The following is a 19,471-nucleotide window of genomic DNA, read 5'->3' on the forward strand; positions in this document are numbered from 1 at the left end:
TTTGCATATATTAATTGCATAAAATACAATGCAGGTGGCGTGGTAACTATTGTACATATAAAATAGGTTAGCAGGTAAAGGATGTAACTCGCGTTATCTAAACCTGAATGCTGGGAGGGAACGTAACTTGTTTGAGCTTGCCATAATTGTTTGTGTAAAATGATTATATATCATTAACTGCCATCATCTGCCTTCATTTGTGTATAAAATCGTTGTGTGAGAAATCGTCCGCGGATGACGTCATCATTTAAATAAGAATACATTCATCATAATTTGCCATTATTTTGTCTAAACAAAAATACAAACAACTGTTAACGGTAGTCACACCCATGCAGTTAATGCAAGAGTTTCATCAAGCTTTCTTTCCGATAACATAGTTTTGCAGACAAAAATCTTGTCCTATTAAGAAGTAATGTGAACGCTTGTATTTCACGAAGAAAACAATCATTACCTGCGCGTCTTAGAATTTCTGAACAATTTTATGTTAAATATATCTGAATTTTGTACTTTACCTTCGTTCAAAATCAAGTAAATAGTACACCTGGCAAGTGAAATTTATTTTGTAAACAACAAAATACATAGGTAAATATTTTTCTATGGTTTTGGATTAAATATTCATATCAGTATTAATGGTAAACCTGTTTGATCGAACTATAGTTAAAGATACAGCCTGAATCTGACCTTGGACACTTCGAGAATGGAAGTTTCCTATTATTTTCGGGAAATAGTAATTACGACGTAAGTGAGGTAGTGGGGTATATAATTTTGTTTACGTAAAATTGAAAAATTCTTGCCTTACATCTGAAGTAGAATGAGTCTTATTTTTGTGTTCAGTTTTTAATTTGGCAGGAATGTTAAATTCAAATATTATTATTGTTTGGAATCATAAAGTGCTCATTAATATTCTTGGACTAAAACATAAATTTGGAATTATGGTGAAATCAAACAAGGATATTTTGGATTATGTTATTGTGATGCATCAAAAAAGTCTAACCGCATCACCACATTTCAAGCTATTGTCATATTAGCGCGTTCGAGATTACATTCACATCAACACTTTCAATATCGGAATTTATCTGGACTACCACTGGGCATTCATTTGGAGCTTCACACATTTTTACTTTGTGATAGACCTTTTATGAGCATTTGTGACTCAATTTACAATTATCTAAGTTCTCTTTAAAGTTTCACTATTTTGTTCAGGGAAAAACAATATTTGTTGAATTTTACAAAACTTGCTGAGTTTTGCTCTTTTCTGCTATTTAGTTTTGCCGATCGATTCTCAACTATATATATATATATATATATATATATATATATATATATATATATATATATATATATATATGCATCCACTGGAATAGAAAATCCTCAGGTGTTATAATTACATTTTCGTTTCTGAATAATTTGTTTTTACGTCAACACAAATTGATATGTAATTGCGCCCGCTCCGCTCTCGAAATTTGAGGTGATTTCGAAGTTTTTCATATTTTGCTGCTTTGTTTGAAATACGGTAAAATTATTCAACTATTTTCGCTTACAACAGACCTTTTTCTGCCAGAGGAAGATAATCATTCTCACTTTCTTAAGAAATGTTTATTACGCACAAGACGGCAATAACAGAAGTTTGAGTTGTCATATGTGCAAGGTGCATGCTCTATGTCACAGACCAAATTACAGGCCCTAGTGACCTGATAACGCTTACGCGGCTTTCCTAACAGCTGACCGCAGGTTCGTGTACCAAAACAAAATTAATTTCTAGAGTGGTAAAATGCTTAACCAATCGAATGGCTGTGAGATCATAATCATCTAGATCGATATTCATTATTACAAAATTCCGAGATCATTATGATATCATGACACATGACTTTATTCCATGTTTGATCCAAATCGCATTAGAAATTTAGTCTGGTAATAAAGAAGCACAACGGACTAAACAGCGCACGAATTTCCATACATTACCATCCCTTGACCTTGAGGCCAGATGAACCAAACATTGGTCAGTGGCTACGAGGCCAGAACTTGTTAGCTTGCATATTGGACCATGCAATCTATGTAACTTTCTTCGAGAACAAAATGGAATTTGTATATCATTAATGTTCATAGTAGTGTCCAATCGTGTCAACTTCACATAGAAAACGATACATATCGCTGCCAAGCTTTATACCAAATGAAAATGGTCATGTGTGTGGCAAAAGAAAGATATTGTTGTGGGGTTTAACACCATTTTTAAGCACACGATTGGCTATACATGGCAGACAGTATTAATGGTGGAGGAAGAACCGTGAAAAACCACGGAAAGAACCACTGACCCACGAGAAGCTACTGGCAAGCTTTCTCACATACCCACATTAGCCGAATCCGAGACTCGAACCCACGCAGACAGAGGTGAGATGGCAGTGATCCGTAACAGAGCGCTTTGGACCACTCGGCCACTTGGGGCCCCGGAAAAAGAAAGTATGAATGTTTAACGATTTTGATACGTATGCTGGAAGGAAAAGATAGATTTTCGTTTCAAGGTGAAACAAATCTTCCATATTGAAAGAAGAGTAAGATGCAAGATTTAGGAATTGAAATTGTATGTGTTATGCAGTGGATTTGATTTAGGTCTTGTAAGAATGAGTAACAATGAGTTTTACTGGTAAACACGATCCCTGCCAACAAGAGGATATTTTGAGTAACCGTCACTATACAGACTGGTACAGGTAAGTCAGTCAAGCGTGATATTAAGTTAACAGTAACCTACTTTTGTGTGGTTTAATTTTACTTCTAGAGTTGCAAACACACACACTCAGACACACACACACACACACACACACACACACACACACACACACACACACACACAAACACTGTTCATGAGTGTAGGTGGAAAAGGCTTCAAGATACCGAGGGAAAACAATCAAACGGCCTGGTTTTGGTTTGGTTGAGTTACTTTTGCTGAGATGGATCCAGGTTCCAGTTTTCATCCTTGTAGGTGAAAAAGCGTCTAAGGTATTTCAGCTTATCACGAACACGCAATCGAACATATATAAATTATTCAAACGTGCTAATTAGGTCAGAGTGGCCTAGTTTTGGCACGCCTGAGTTACTATCATGCCTTTGCTTCTACATGCTTCATTTCATGAGCGTGGGAGAAATAGAGTCCAGGATGCGAGCAACGTAATGAATAAAGAACAAATGACAAACAAACACACAAGCGAATGGATACAATGCTATATCCCTTCCCAATTTCCTTGGCGATGGGGGTCAAAAGTGCATAACAAACAAATTGTACTAATATTAATCTGGTGAATTGAATATAGTGATGTTAATGTGGTTAAAACATATAACGTTCACTCTGAATTTGGAGTATCAATAACAACGGCAAATGAAAAGAGTTGTTCTTATTACGGGATTATATAAATTGGAAGACAGATCGCTGTAACTTCATTCTAAAGATAAATCTTTCCTGCTCTCAATTTTGTGGTAGTCCCTTAAATTTATATAAGCAAGAGCTGCACAAATATGTTGCTTGCAACTAGTGAAACCATTTCTATTATGTTTTATGTGTCTTCTGACACGAGCATTATTAGACAATGTTCCATGTTTTTATCTTGACATTGAGTGTATCCCAGTTTCTTACAACTCTCGAGAGGACAATGATACTGCGTCATACTCTTTATAGTGTCGAGAACACCGTGTAATCCAAGAAAACCACTTAGTATAAATAGACTATAAACTCTCCACTGTATCAAATTTAATAAATTCATAACTAGTAAAACTTCCTGGCCACAGACAATGATTAGACCAAATATATAGCCGTTTTATAGAGGTGTCTGGTATGGAGAGATTGAATTAGTATTAGAATATTCTCGATGTGATGAAACTATGTGATTTATCAGCCCAGTTGCACATGTCCGGTTTCAGGACGTTTCATTGTTTAAGTCCCAATGACACAATATTTCATTTCAAAAGATGTTCTCTAAAGAGATTCAATAGATCAGTAGAAAGGGCACATTTTAATCGTCTGCAAAGCCCCACCACTCTTTTTACTATTCACTTTTATTTTCATAATTAGTATCATCGATATGACCTCAATCAGGGAATTATTTTCTGATTCTTTAGCATTTTGCCTCGAATAACACATTTAATCATAGTCCCAATCTTCTTGGTAATCATCCCATGCATTTAATCTTCCTTGTCCTTTCCATCGAGATCACTGTTGTCATTCCTATCCATTTTATGTTCCTTCTCCTTTCCATCGAGATCACTGTTGTCATCCCTATCCATTTTATGTTCCTCCTCCTTTTCATCGCTATCATCGTCTTCAGTTGAATACTTAGTTGTGAACGATTGTCTTTTGGTGGTAGCCTTTGTCGCCGTATGGGTAGAAAATGTTTTCCGAGCAGATTTTGTTGATGTAGCGGTAAAAGAGGTTCTAGAAGGTCGCGATGTCTTTACAGATGCTTTCGTGGTTGTGTTTCGACTCGTACGTACCCCAGACTTGGTGGAGACTGAATATTTTGGAGTCGTTTTTACAGTAGATAGCGTTCGACTGATGGTGCCTGTTTTATTTATAAACTTCCTGGAAGACGTGGTGGGAGTTGTTGTGGAAGACGGTTGTTTAGTTGGTAATGCAGCTGTCGGCGAAGGCAAGAGACGAGACATAATTTGAGGTTTTGTGGTCATCGACGTTACTTTTCCGGAAATTGTTCTTTGCTCTTTGTTTGTCCAAGTTAGCGTTTTAACTCCAGTGCGTAATTGTGTCGGTTCGGATGATAAAGGATTTGGGGTTTTTTGTGCTGCAGGGGAGATTTTGATATATGTAACTAGTGATTTTGCTGTCATTATCGACGATTTGCTTTCTTTGTTAAAATTTGTTTTGGTTGTTTCAGATTCAGCAGATACTACAGTGATTGTTTCAGCTCTACTTGAAAGGTTACTTGCTGTAGTTGCTTCAGTGGATGCTGTAGAAACTGTTTTGCGTGTAATTTGTAGTTTTGTGGCCGTTGTAGATACGTTACTGGCTGTAGTTATTTCAGCTGATGGTGTAGAAAATATTTTACCTGTAGTTGACAGATGTGTGGCCGTTGTATATAAGGTACTGACTGTTTTTGTCTCAGTGGGTCCTGAAGAAAATGTTTTAACTGTTGGTGGTTCTTTGGCCGTTGTAAATAAGTTACTGACTGTACTTGTTTCTGTGGGTCCTGCAGAAAATATTTTACTTGTAAGTGTTTGTTCTGTGGCTGTTGTAGATAAGTTACTTGCAGTAGTTGTTTGAGTGGATGCTGAAGAAAATGTTTTATCCCGGGTTGATAGTTCTGTGGCAATTGTAGATAAGATGCTGGCTGTAGTTGTTTCAGTGGATGCTATAGAGGATGTTTGGTCTGAAAAGGTTAGTTCTGTGGCTGCTGTAGATAAGTTACTGGCTGTAGTTTTTTCAGTGGATGCAGTAGAGAATGTTTTACCACTGGTTGGAAATTCTGTTGCCATAGTAGATAAGTTAATTGCTTTAGTTGCTTCAGTGTATATCGTTGTTGATAAGTTACTGACTGTAGGTTTTTCAGTGAATGCTGTAGAATATGATTTATCTGTAGTTGGAAGTTCTTTGGCCGTTGAAGATAATTTACTGGCTGTAGTTACTTCATTGGGTATTGCAGAAAATGTTTTATCTGTAGTCGGTGGTTCTTTGGCCGTTGTAGCTAAGTTACTGGCTGTTGTTGTTTTTCTGGGTCCTGTAGAAAATATTTTACTTGTAAGTGTTTGCTCAGTGGCTGTTGTAGATACATTACTGGCTGCAGTTTTTTCAGTAGATGCTGTAGAATAGATCTGGCCTGAAAAGGTTAGTTCTGTGGCCGTTGTAGATACCTTACTGGCTGTTGTTGTTTCAATGGGTGATACAGAAAATGTTTTACCTGTAGTTGGAAATTCTGTGGCCGTTCTAGTTACATTACTTGCCGACGTTTGTAAATCCGTCATTATAGATGATAATGTTACAGCTGTAGATCGTGGCTCTGATGATTGTGTTTGCATGTCGGTGGATATTGAGGGTAGTTTGTCATTAATTGTTGATTCCACGGTTACTTTAGATATACTGACCGTAGTTTGCAAAGAGGTGGTTGATTGCGTAACATTTGAATAGGGGGTCTGTGTGTAATATGGCGGTAGAATTAGCGGTGGTGGTGGCGGTGGTATCATCGGAAGTACATCTAAACATCGTCTTATTCTGTCCGAATATTCTTGTGGTATATTGCAGGGAAAATCTGCAAAAGAAATATCATTAATCATTAGTGATAAGAGCAATAAGAACTATTACTTCTATAACGACGACGGTGAAGAATATTGGGCGTAATGATACTGCATCAACAACAATTACCACAATCACAACAACAGCAACAACCACAACAATGACAACAACTATCACTATCATAACACCGCCACTTCAACTAATGACGAAACGACAAGCAATCTCCACAATAAACACTACCAAATACAAATTATTGTTACCATTGTCGTCCTCGTAACAGTTTTAATATAACACCAAAATAGTCATTATAGCAAGAACATTGTGCAACACAATTATCACTACTTTACTTACGTCTAAATGTCAAAGTTTAACTAACAAGGCTTGACAGGTCTCACTTTCAGGGAATTTTCAGTCATTAGAGTTCTTAGAAGAGTAGAAGTGAGTGATTTACAGGTAGAATTCACCTATCCCGCACTAGAAATTACCACGATTACTTATTGATATGGTATATTGAGAAAGAATGTTGTTTTGGGGGAGGGGGGTTATAATTACTCAGATACAACTTAGTATTAACTTTAATTACAGACTCTGAACCTTTCAAGGAAAACATGTGTAAAAAGGACGACGTTACGACAATTTGAATTTCTATATGATATATAGTGACAATAATCAAGATGTCGGAGCATTATTATACTAATTTCAGAAATATTTCAGAGAAATGAAAATTGTTTTGAAATTTCAATTCACTTTGTTTCTGAATTTCCTTAGTCCTTGGTATTTTCATTTCACATTTCACATTGAGAAACAAAGTTTCACCATGTCATCTCGGGACGTTTCACAATGTTATCCAGGGTGGAGAGGTTCCAGTTCGAATGGATGAAGTGTTTACAAAATGGGTTGTCGGGGCTTGCCGGCCGCTTTTAGAAATCATCTATGTTAAAAGAGAAAATTAAAAATGTTTTAGTTCAGTATTTGTTGGAAAAACAAATTTGTGACACAAGTGCTTTGTGTTCAATTAGTGAACCTGTATTTAGCTCTGAAACGAATTTTAACAAATTGAAATCAGAAAACCAGATGGAAATAAATTTATACCTTTTGCCTCTTGGGCTGGTATGCATGTATATAAGGAGAAAACTGAGCAGTTAATTCATTCCTATTTTAGATTCTTATTTTATATGTTCCTGTCGCGTTTAATGTAGTGTTTAGTTATAATTTGAGAGAAGACATGATTTTTCATTGGAATAACAAAGTGCTTATTGGACTTAAATATTATTCTAGAACTATTGTGAATTTATTAAATGCAATTCTGGACAATGCCATTGTAGGTATGTATGTAGGTAGGTAGGTTACGCACAGCGAGTCTCACTGGCGAGTTAATCAAACAACTTCTGCGTGAGTCGGGCTTTGACAGTCCATGATTCCATTGTTTCCAGTAACCTCAAGACAACAGTCCCTGTCAACTGAAAGGTTCTTAAGCGAGTAAATAATACTGCAACAAATTTCTTCTAATCCACTAATGAACACACATCATGAAACTAATAATTTCACACTTGCATGGTTTTTTTCATAATTCACCTTTGTTGGATTCACCAGTAAGCCTTTCCAAGCCGAATATTAGTGCTTCATGTCATGCAATATAGAACGCGACCCAAAATCAATACAAAGAACACTTTTCACTTTAAATCTCTTGAAAATTCCCAAGATGCACTGGGACGTAAATACAAATACCACGTATCACAACAACAAAAAACCCAACAATAAAACATGATCAAATTTGTGATTATTTACTTTCTCACAACAAAGTAAACTATCGTTATCTGTGCAATATTGCTTTGCACACAACAAGGATGTCACGTTCTACACATATTTTATTAAAAAAAGTAAATGTTACAAACGAGTAATACGAGACGGAGAGACATACACGCATGTCCCTATTCAAGTGTATATCTACTTACCCAGAGGACAAAATGCTTGCGTTTCCACTAATTCTGAATAGCACAGGAAATACACAAATATGATCCACGAAATCATTATTCAAGATTTGTATCCTAATTCAGAAGCACAAAGAGCTCAACATTTAGTCACATCTTTTTCACCAGCATGAAGTAACGGATGTTTGTATTGCGCATCCCTCGACTCACTCCAACACACAAGTACCGAATGTATTGGCATACAGCACGCCTCCATCTGCTTCACGCATAAACCCAGCTCTGCTGGCGTATTATGGATGGATCTATCACGTTCATCGCGACCCTCCACCTAATAAAAACTTAGCAGAAAGGTACAAATTTAAGACACCCTTAAACTACCTTGCCGACAAACCGTGACCTGCGTATTAGATAGAGTGGATAGTAAGCAGAGCAATCAAATGATAAGGCAGTGTATACACGATACAATTACTAGTTACTAAAACACGTGTTTTCCGCTCGGCGATAAGTACATAATTCCGTTTTTGCGATTCTGCCTCTCCCGCTTTTAAAAAAATTAAGCCTGGAAAGAGATGACATAGTTCACTCCGCACAGTGAAATACAGTTATATGCACAATTAAAGTGCATGTTTCTTAAAATAGTTAGAAAGGCATCCGTAGAAGTGAAAGTGGCATCAATATATTTAAATTGCAAGCAGATGGAATCGGTTTCAATATAATTAGCAAAAGTATACATCTATTAAAATCGAGCGGGCTACGAAACAGCTATGAATCAGGAGTAAATGCGTCATGAAAATAACGCAGATGCAACATTCTTAGCTATATAAAAAAATTAAAAGAATAAATCTTATGTGGGGAAAAAAACGTGAGTATTGTCTTTCATGGAATATTACCCGTTTGACCTTAGAGCGAGGTTGGCTTAAATCAGATCCTGAAAATCTTATTTTGCCGCTCGTCTGGAAAATTAGCTTTATTTGTGTAGTGACTAAGTTCAGTGCTTGGACGCTTATCTTACGAGCAATTAATCTATTAGTAAGTGATGTGACGTTAATATACCTTACATACAGAGCTACTGGAGTTTTACCTGCTAGAAACCGCGCGAAAACTGCCCACTTCTCCGTTGATTTCTACGTACATATATCTGAAATTAATTTGGTTTACATAATGCATGTATGGAATACATGATGGCTAATATATTATGTATAAAGCAGTTTTAGACATTCTGAGAGAGAGAGAGAGAGAGAGAGGCTGCTATTTTAACTCATTTATATATATATATATATATATATATATATATATATATATATATATATATATATATATATATATTTCAATGTACTTATCTATCTTTCAGTTCTTCCTTTTTTCATTTATTATCGCCTTATTTCTTTTCGTTCCGTTTGTTATGTTATCCTACATTACTCTCATTCTAGTCAGAACAAAGTCAAAATTTACAAACCCTATGAAACCGAAATATATTTTTTTCGGGCGAAAATGTTCAAGTTTTCAAAATAAAATTCCACTGCCTACTGAGAGATTTGACAGATACCGATAGTTTGTAATGGTTGTATATTCAGATAAATTGGGAATGCAACCTAGGTACCTATCTAGTACATTCTATCTCACTTCCAAAGCTTCAGACAGTGGCATACAGACAGACAAACGGTTCAATAGGTTATTTTTGTCTGATATAAATTGCCAATCCCTAATAAGAATATAAAACATCACTCGTTCCCGCCGATAAAATATATTCTAACCTGATAACCCTGATTTTACTCTTCAAAGGCTGGCTTATTTTAACAGTTGATTTATCAGATATCATTGTAACATATAGCAATTTTAAACGGATATATGCGATCTTGAACCACGTTAAATTTATTGGTTGTTTAACAATGCAAGCTCTTTAGTGCCTCTGATTTCGGACTTAATTGATTATTAATAAAGTATATTTGATAACTATGTCAGACGAAACTGGAAGATGTGAAAAATGGGTTTTGTTTATGGAAACGCCAAGGGTTGAACTGTTGCAGAAGCATGGTTTGTACTTGCTGAAATACTGGTCATAAGTTGAAACGGTATATCAAGAAAAGCGGGAATGTAAAATTTCCAAACCTGGTCAAGCGTGCAATAATAATGGTGGTTAGATAATCTTGAGCTCTGATTGGGTCAGTTAACAGTTTGGGGTTCATTTCCCAGGCAAAGTCTCGTGCTTTAAAAATGGCTTACTCAACAGAAGGACAGTCTAGTCTTTGCGAGAGGGAAAAAGGACTTGAGGCAGATAGGTCAAAATATGAAGCAAAACCAACAAGTTTAGTAAAATCGCCAACCAATTTATTCATGTAAATTACAGAGTGAAAATTTAAGAGACATTTAGTGTATTGTGAATTGAATCCCAAATAACTCTAAATGACCTATCATAGGTCCAAAAGTGTAGAATGTTCTGAATGAAATCTAATAGTCTTTACTATCCTGATATACTAATAATCTTGAGTATCCTGATATACTAATAATCTTGAGTATCCTGATATACTAATAATCTTGAGTATCCTGATGTACGAATAATCTTGAGTATCCTGATGTACGAATAATCTTGAATGTTATGAATTACCAAGAGCCTTGAACATCCTGGTATTCCACAAGAATGTAATTCAGAATATCTTTGAGTGAGTTCTCTGTAATTCCAAAATAATTTTAATTTATTGTTTAAATAAATAATTCCGATCGAATTATACTGAACACGACTGTAGACTCTGAGTAAGAAATAGATGAATTGTTTGTTTAACTAATCCCCCCCCCATATATATTCTATCAGTTTTTATTATCCCTAGATTCGGTGTTTTTACAGCCTATGACAATCATTGATATATAATGCTACCGTGTTCTGAATAGCATCGCTCACGTGACAAATGTGGGTGAGGGTGATTCTTGGTATAATTCTAACGTTTCATCCGTACAAACGATGTGTGCACATGCTGACACACGTTAGGTAAAATTAACCCTGCACACAACGGAAGAAAAGAGAAATCCTTGCCGACGGCGTCACACACACCGGTGAGAACACAGGCTTATAATTATTATAGAAGGAATATAGCTGATAGTCCAACTTAGGCTAGAGACAAGTAGTGCGTACAACATGTTCTCAAGTTAAAGATGAACAAGTACTTAAAGGTTCTTACATTTTACCGCATGCAAACTAAATAAATGGATTACTGCTAATGCCACAAATACTGTCCCTCTGCTGTGATAATAATAATAATAATAATAATAATAATAATAATCATAATGGATGACGATGAGGACAAATCAAGGATATTTGTTTCCTTTATGACTAAAGCATTGTTCAGATTATGAAATCATACAATCGGAACCAAGAAACAAAATGTTGCAAACAGTCAGCACAATTGCAATAAAGAATCCACAAAATCCACAACGTAATATTCAATTAGTTATAGGGAAATTCACTTTTGTTAAGAATAACAACGTAAGGCAAGTTCAAATTCTTCAAAAAGCGTAGACTTTTATGTGCAGTCTAGCCTTATTATCTATATTTATCTTACTATTACAGCCTATATGCAAGCAGGCCATAACTCATCGATCAGGAGTAGTATAAAAAAAGAGCTATGGCACGTATCATATTTACAAGGGCACATAGGAGAGTAGCTGCTATCTGCTAGCTTGTTGCAATATATCTCTATGCCGAGATGGAATATTATCGCAATATCATTATACATTTATTTACTGAGACCAAACATGTGCGGTCCAGGTTTCAGTAAGGAAATCATTTGCTTCTGTATATTTGTCTGTGTTCTCTTTGTTTGACTCATCAGCATTAGCTTTTGGTGCCGCTTAGTTAGTCTTGTTTTTAATTCCGTCGTTTTTTTTCTAATAATATTTTTGCTGCCTACTGGCTTCCACATATCAGCCTTATCTGTCATACCTAGCATCATAAATATTATTTGGAAGAAGTAATCAAACTTTATAAATGGATGTCTTCATGGCACGTTAAGGATATCGTTAAGTCCTGCCAACGTCTGATACGATAAGTTGAATTTCTGATGTAATATTTTCTTGGGCACCTCTGCGGTCTTATGCTGTAATAAAGGTAAGCGATTTCAACTATGATCTTCGTTCTCATCGGAATCGAACATTTGTATCAGAATAAGCTATATATTACGTCGTATAATACTGTTTGTATAACCGATATCTACCGATAACGGCCAGAAACGATATTTGGTGACTTTGTAAAAAAAAGAAGAAAAAACCTGATGTAAAATATCACTTGGTGTTGATAACGGAAAATCCTGAAATACAGAGACTAAAAACTCATTGGTAAGGAGAAAGTAGCAAACATGTTTCTGGAGTAGGTCTTGCTTAGAGGACAACTGTGATCTCATGGCACAGTTATATTCTGTTATGATAACAATTTGTTGATGCGTCATCGTTTCATCTGCATCAAGAAAGATATTCTTCTGGCTACCGCAAGAATTATCAGTCTTATCCAATTATATACAGTTCGCACTAATATGAGTTTAGAAGGGCCAGGCCTCTCCCGGCTATAAAAATACGTTCTTTATGAAACCACGTTAGCTACTGTCATATGACATTCTGATTACTGAGTGTCTGATATAAGAAAGATTTTTTCAAACAAGCTGCTTTTGCATGGTGTTACAAAGTTCTCTGTCGGTGTCATCGTCGTGTTTGCAAAGATTAATGTCACTGAAACATAAAAACGTTTTATATTTAAGTCATCTGGCGCATATAATAGCAACACAGACCTTCAAGATGTTTTTTGCTCCCTAAGATACAAGAAGGATATTTTCCAACGCGAGGGCACTGGCTGCATTCTGAGCGGCATTTCATGATGCGTGGAAACTACGTTAAAAAATGCACCCCACTCTGTGGAAATCATACATGGAACTGCCTGCAAATATTAAGACTAGCGAAAGGTGTCAACGAGCAAAATAATGACAGCAAAAGTTTTATGTTGGCTATGTTATCAGCTCTGTAATTAGCTTCAAAAAAAAAAAAAAAAGGTTTGCACAGGGCAAGCAAATATACCGCATATCGAAATATACTGAATTGTACCGAAATAGCTTTTCTTCTGGAAGTTAATGGCGTGCCAACATTTGAGAGACTAAATACTATTTCAGTAAATAGTTCTGAGCTAACGACAATACGAGTATCCATTCATTACATATTTCTCCAGTCGAACCATAGCGCGAGGTTGATAACACAGACGACGGCCACTAAATCTGGATCAATATTGTTTCAGGATTGATAAATGCTTAAGATAACAAGAACAAGTGAAAGAAGCATTGCTGCAAAAGTGTCTCCTGGGGTCTTCAAACGAAGACCTTCTACCTGAGAACGGCAGAGATTGTGCTATTATCGGAAACGTTATCATGCCGTACAAAACAATAACGACAAATTGAAATTTGAGAACTTATCTGCTATTGCACGAGTGTCGTTTGCGATATATCCTGATTTTGAATCGTTTTTTGTTCTGAATGTAGTTGTTCACAGCGATTACATGTCTTCCACAAGAAAATATCAGGAACATGTTCTTGGGTTGAGTAAGGCTATAAACATTTACGGCGGAGGAACACTTCATACAGAGTTTGCTAGGAGAACTTTAGCTATATAAAACGCATTCCGCCTTCAAAAGTAATTTGTTGTGCGAGCGACAATGACAAATTTATGTTGGATATTTACGAAGCAGCTTGGCTATAACAAAGTCATGTCACATGTCGCTATCGTGGTGCAGCGGATAATAACAAATCCAATATATTATTGAAGAGGACAGAATGTATTCCAGTAGTTTGTTCATCACGTTCGTGTTTATGACTCGGTTGTCATGGTGAAACACTTTACAAAAGGAAATCACTCGAATACCAACGAACTTAGAAAAAATATTTTTAATTTTCTCTGCGAGAGCCAGGTTTTATCGAGAGCTTGCAACTCACGAACGATTAACTTAAGAAGATAGTCAGGTACACAGATAGAATGACGTATATTGCAAAACACTTTGGTTATTGACGCGCCAGGGAATATAACATTACGAATGCATGACATGGGAAAAATTTGATGAGACCGTTCTGTCAGCAAAGGAAGAATTCTGCTGAAAGTTAGACGGCTCAGATGTTTCTGATAAATACTACTATCACGGGGCTGATGTTTTTGTTTTAAATAACAAATTTGATATAAAACTGAAGATGTGTTTAAAACATTTCATGATCACTGTCTATCACATTGCGTCTTGGACCCAGGGCTATCGTGGGTTACTGAACTATAACGGACACAAATCTAGTTGCAGATTTTGTTTGTATCCCATTCATTTGTTTGTCTCACCATTACGTATAAGCTTCCTGCGAGCGATTGATTGGGTGCTTTCAGACAACTTTACAGACAAAAAATGTTACCTAGCGATGACAAGACAGTTTACACTTTTGCGGTGGATTTAGAATACCCAAATGATAATGCGCTTAATAACTAACATCTTCACCAGAAAATATGATTGTAATTGATCATATGCTAGGTCCGTATTTCGCTGAATTTGTTTTAAAGCTCGTGACGAATTCATTGGTTGCAAAGACTATGAAAAACATAAAGAAGACAGTCAACATCGACTTAGTACATGATGTTATGTTACAAGTTTGTCTCTCTAATACCTCCTTCGTGTCAGTGAAAGGTTGTGACGAAATCTTAGTTGTTGTACACAGGAGATAAACATATCTAAAATTAAGCAAGCCAGTCTACGTTGGATTCCCCGTCCATGAGCTCTCAAAATTTGTGATTTTCAGTAAAATACTGTCAGAGTGTAATAATGCGACCAGGTCAAGTTCATTCTCATATACAGTGATTCGCTCTATTATTTACGGCCATATGTTTGTGGTGCACGACACACTGAATTTCTCTAATTGCCCTAGAAATAATCATAGCAATTGTGGAATATTCAATGATAACAGCAACGAAACATATTGTGTGAAAGTTCAAAGAAGAGCACATGGCAAGCATACAAAAAGTTCTCTTGTTAAGATCTAAAATGACACTTCAGGACAAATCGGAATAGCGTGCAAAGGGTATGTAGAAAAAAATCATCAACATTATTCTTACATATGATGATTATTTGGTGGAGCTATCCGGTAAAAAAAAACAATATGTCTAGATAAACACCTCAGAGAACACCTCTACCTATTGGTTAGATTTAAGTAAACATTTCTTACGCGCCCGTCCTGATACTGTTGCATGGACATGGTGTCATTTTATGCTGACCAACTTCTCCGCGTAAACGATTTGTCTCCCTTGATACGGCCTCGACGTCCTCGATGCGATTATCTAACTTAATATAATTAATATCGTTGATCATAGTGGCTTTTGGACTGAGGCTGTGATGACACTCGAAACTAAAGCGATGCGCGTTTAGTACTTTCTGACATCTGCCTATTCTGGCAACTGTGACAAGGATGTAGCCGTTGCTGTTAGGAATTTTTTGCTAGAGAATTTTATGCCGCAGGATATAATTGACACACTCATTATCATTCGATTCGTATATGTTGTAGGTAGGATGTTGTTCAAAACCGTGACATGTAAGCAGATTTCTCTTTCTTATTGTACATTTTATGTAATTACCAATATAGGCAACTAAACTGTGAACATTTAGTAAGCCGTTTTATAGTGTTACGGATATCTCTGTCACATAATAATTTTTGATATATTTTTCATTTATGTAAATATTATGATGATTGGTAATTCTTACGATAAAGACCATACTTAAAGCTGAGGTCACGTGTCGTATTAGTATACAAGTACAACACATTCTTGAAATTCCACTCATAAATCAAAGATGATTACCAAAGTCATGTAATCAGGTTTCACAGCATTGTGTGAGTTTATGCGACGACACAAATATTGGCAGGGTTATTAACTACTACGATGGTGATTCGCAGCAGTTCACTTATTTGAGATCTTCGATGCTCGCATATTGGTCTATAAACATATTATCGATAATTAACCGGTTTACAGCGGATGCTGTTAGAGATGCCACGGATTTTATTTTGATATAAGTCGATCTAAAATCGATCTTGTGAAACCATTTTTCGACACAGCTACGATTTTTGGTGACTTAGAAAACACACGTTTGGGTAATTCAAGAGTAAAGAGCGAACAAATACGTTATTATTCTGAATCGGGCGATGTTACACCTCCTGCGGTGTAGTACCGAAACAATAGGTTATCATAACCATAATCGTCTCCATCAGTGAATGATCCAATCACGATATTCAACACTATCCATCTAAATACTCCTGTTTGTTCTGGTAAAACAACACGTTCGACAGAATTATTTAAAAATTCGGATATGATTGGGTTGATTCCAACCCACCATCTTGCCAGAGAGACGAAAGCGCTCGGAGTTAAGTCCTGGACGTATCAGCTTTTATCGATGGCGTGGTGATGCGTGGACCCTCTAGTGAATGGGACACACTTATATACCGAGAGTAACTATTTGGGACGAAATATGCACTGTGCCCAGAGATATTTAAAAATATGTTTCTCGACTGGGTGTTGAGAAAAAACACTGCAATTATCATGTGCGGAGATCAAGGACGGCCTCTGCCCTTTACAGGAGAATCCTCGCGTGACTGGCTGCGTAATTACGGTGGGCACTGCGAAGAAATTTTGTATGACCATCGGTCGTGGCGACGAACATTACGCTAGTTGAAATCGCTAACCAGATTACAGCCGGACAAGATTCAGTATGAAATAATGCGCACTGTGATTCCAGATACACCATTTTCTGGTTTCTGGAATTCATGGTGACTTAATGATCTAATAGTTGTAATACGAGAAATCGTCTTCGATTAACTTCAGCGTAAATTATTTGAGCTTCACCGAAGACAATTTCCAAAACTGCCATTTCCATTGTGTTATCGTCCAGTGGATACCTGTCGACAAAATATATTCGTTGACATTCCAGGAACAGATTCGCAACAGCGACATTTGCTCAATGATATCGCTGAAGTTTCTTTAGACACTGTACAACCCGCAACAATCTACCATCGGCGTTAACCTGAGATCATGGTGCTGCGAACCCTAAGTTGAATTCTGGATTCTCACTCTGTAGCGTCGCAAAAGCAGTGGCGAGTGGAGGTATTAGTTCAGTTGGTTGTGGATAAAGAGCGTTAGTCTGTGATAAGTGTATCATGACATACAGCATATCGTCGCGTTTGGTAGTAATGTCATTCGCGATCATCATTGACGGACCGGCGGACTGTGAACATTCATCGCTTTTACGGGCCATCCGATAATTGTCGTAGCAACATCAAGGTTATGGAGGCATGCTTCGATTACTCTACCATCAATTATATATCTTGCACTGTTGAACAAAGCAATAATACCGTTGTTAACGAATCCACATCGTTCATTTTCAGCGTATGCGGTATCATCATTTTTTTTTTACAAGTTTACCACGAACTTCAATAAATGCCTAGGCTTGCAAGAAATACCTTAATATAGCTATGACTTGTAGTTCGATTAGTCCATGTTGGTCTGGTTCTCGTGTTTCGTAAGAATAATACTGATAAATATGTATTGACTCGTCTTTGCTGGATCAGACACACACTTGAACATTTCTATTATATTCACTGCTGTTTATAGCGATTTTCTAACGCCAATTAATATCACCGACGACGAATAGCCAGACCACTACCCACTATTAGTCTTGCCGTTATATTTTTTCGATCTCGTCTGCGGCTTGTTTTGTCAGAGACAGCCCCATAGTTAATTCTTTCAACCGCTTATTTGTGGCTTGATTTACTATTTTACTGACACTGCTGGCATCACTTCGGTGCTGGGCAGTTTTACCGTCTGTGGTTTTCGTCGTAATAATCGTGCGAGTCTGTCTTTGATCGCCAAGAATACTTTACCAGCTGTGCCAAATTACCAAAGAGGCAGTGAAGGCAATGGTCTAGGGGGCTCGCGACAACGGATCAAAATACTATTTATAAAACGTATCAGTGAGGAGGGGGGCCCCAAGATTTCGACTGCCTCAGGGCCTCCACAGGGTTTAATTCAGCACTGTTTACCAGCAAGATCACCAACAATGTCAATACCCTTATCAAGAACAACTTCGATGGCTTTCGTGTCTAATTGTGTTGAAATCGGAATTGCTTTTGGGGACATCCTTCTAAGCAAACCTCGAATAACTTCATCAAGACTATCTTCGTAGATCGCGATATAAATCGGTAATCGCGAATATAACATCCTGACATTTGAGCTGGACTATCTCGGAGAATCTGTTTGGATTTTCTAGTTCATTTGCTATCTTTCCAGTTGATTTAGTGGTTTGTTCCAACGACGGAAGATGATCTTTAGTGGCTTTTGGGACTGGTTTAAATAACTGTTCTTTACCTTCCGTAAATTCCACATGATACTGTTGTAGCTGCTGTCTGACAGAATCACCTACTGAGATATATTTCTTAATTGCATATAATCGCTGTAGAACTAATTTAGCTGTATGAAATTCCATGGCAAGCGCGGAATCACACATTGTTATTATTACAACAACGATTTAATTACAGATCACTAGTCAGTTGACATAAAAGATTTAAGTCTATCAGTAACATATTTTTTATAACCTCAACGAATTGCCTAATTCCAATTAGACGCATACTTAGACATTGCCCCGGCAACGAATCAGATACATATGACTCTCTAAGCCGACACTTCGCGGGTTTCCTACGGTCAACCAAATCTGTTCCCATTATAGCGCAGGCTTGATTTCTCTGTTTAGTGTGTGTGTGTGTGTGTGTGTGTGTGTGTGTGTGTGTGATTTGGATTTTTAACGTAGCTTGAACAAATTTTCAGTTATATCGCTAGGATGTCTGCAGTGTGTTAGTTTATAGTGATGTAATATGATGTCCCACCCAGTCCCGTTATTCTGACACCAGGCCGAACATCCCTAACACTAGCCTCTTTATGATGAGCGCCAAGCGAGGCAGCTTTAAGTATCATTTTTGTAAGTCTTTGGCATGACTCGGCCGGGGATTGAACCCACGACCTCCCGCATCCGTGGCTGCAGCTCTAACCACTAGGCCACCGGATCGGTCCTATGTTTAGTAAATATTCGTTTAATTATTATCTGTCTGTCTGTACTGTGATAATGTCCACGTGCAGTTTGTGTACAATTCCAGATTTAAAGCCTTGCCAATTGCCTTAACAGACAAGTACAATACAGACCACCTGTTGTTCACAATTTTAAGTGATACTGCCCAGTAATTTTTATTGAGCTCAGAATGGACCAGAGTGTGAGAAAATC

General features: G+C 36.9%; 1 protein-coding gene across 3 annotated transcripts; it reads right to left on the minus strand.

Annotated features, from left to right (window-relative positions):
- Positions 1 to 3,277: 3,277 nt before the first annotated feature.
- Positions 3,278 to 8,606, minus strand: LOC149806075 (uncharacterized). Of its 3 annotated transcripts, none has more exons than XM_089950951.1 (3): positions 8,185 to 8,606; positions 6,977 to 7,160; positions 3,278 to 6,245 (listed from the first exon to the last, which is right to left on the minus strand). In XM_089950951.1, the coding sequence occupies exons 2-3, from the start codon at positions 7,011 to 7,013 to the stop codon at positions 4,171 to 4,173; spliced, it is 2,112 nt and encodes a 703-aa protein (XP_089807077.1). In that variant the 5' UTR covers positions 7,014 to 7,160; positions 8,185 to 8,606; the 3' UTR covers positions 3,278 to 4,170. The 3 variants fall into 3 exon arrangements, with proteins under 3 accessions (XP_089807077.1, XP_089807078.1, XP_089807076.1); XM_089950952.1 differs by having other exon boundaries at positions 7,046 to 7,160; positions 8,185 to 8,602; XM_089950950.1 differs by lacking the exon at positions 6,977 to 7,160 and having other exon boundaries at positions 8,185 to 8,605.
- Positions 8,607 to 19,471: the final 10,865 nt, after the last annotated feature.

Source organism: Sinohyriopsis cumingii, chromosome 2 (genome assembly GCF_028554795.1).
Source record: "Sinohyriopsis cumingii isolate HCF-2022 chromosome 2, ASM2855479v2, whole genome shotgun sequence".
Classification (NCBI taxonomy): domain Eukaryota; kingdom Metazoa; phylum Mollusca; class Bivalvia; order Unionida; family Unionidae; genus Sinohyriopsis; species Sinohyriopsis cumingii.

Bases quoted from the DNA above. Each gene is read 5' to 3' on its own strand.
- LOC149806075 (XM_089950950.1), bottom strand. From the start codon at position 8,260: ATGATTTCGTGGATCATATTTGTGTATTTCCTGTGCTATTCAGAATTA. The intron at 6,246-8,184 runs GTAAGTAGATAT...TTTCTTTTGCAG, and splicing joins GCAAGCATTTTGTCCTCTGG to ATTTTCCCTGCAATATACCA.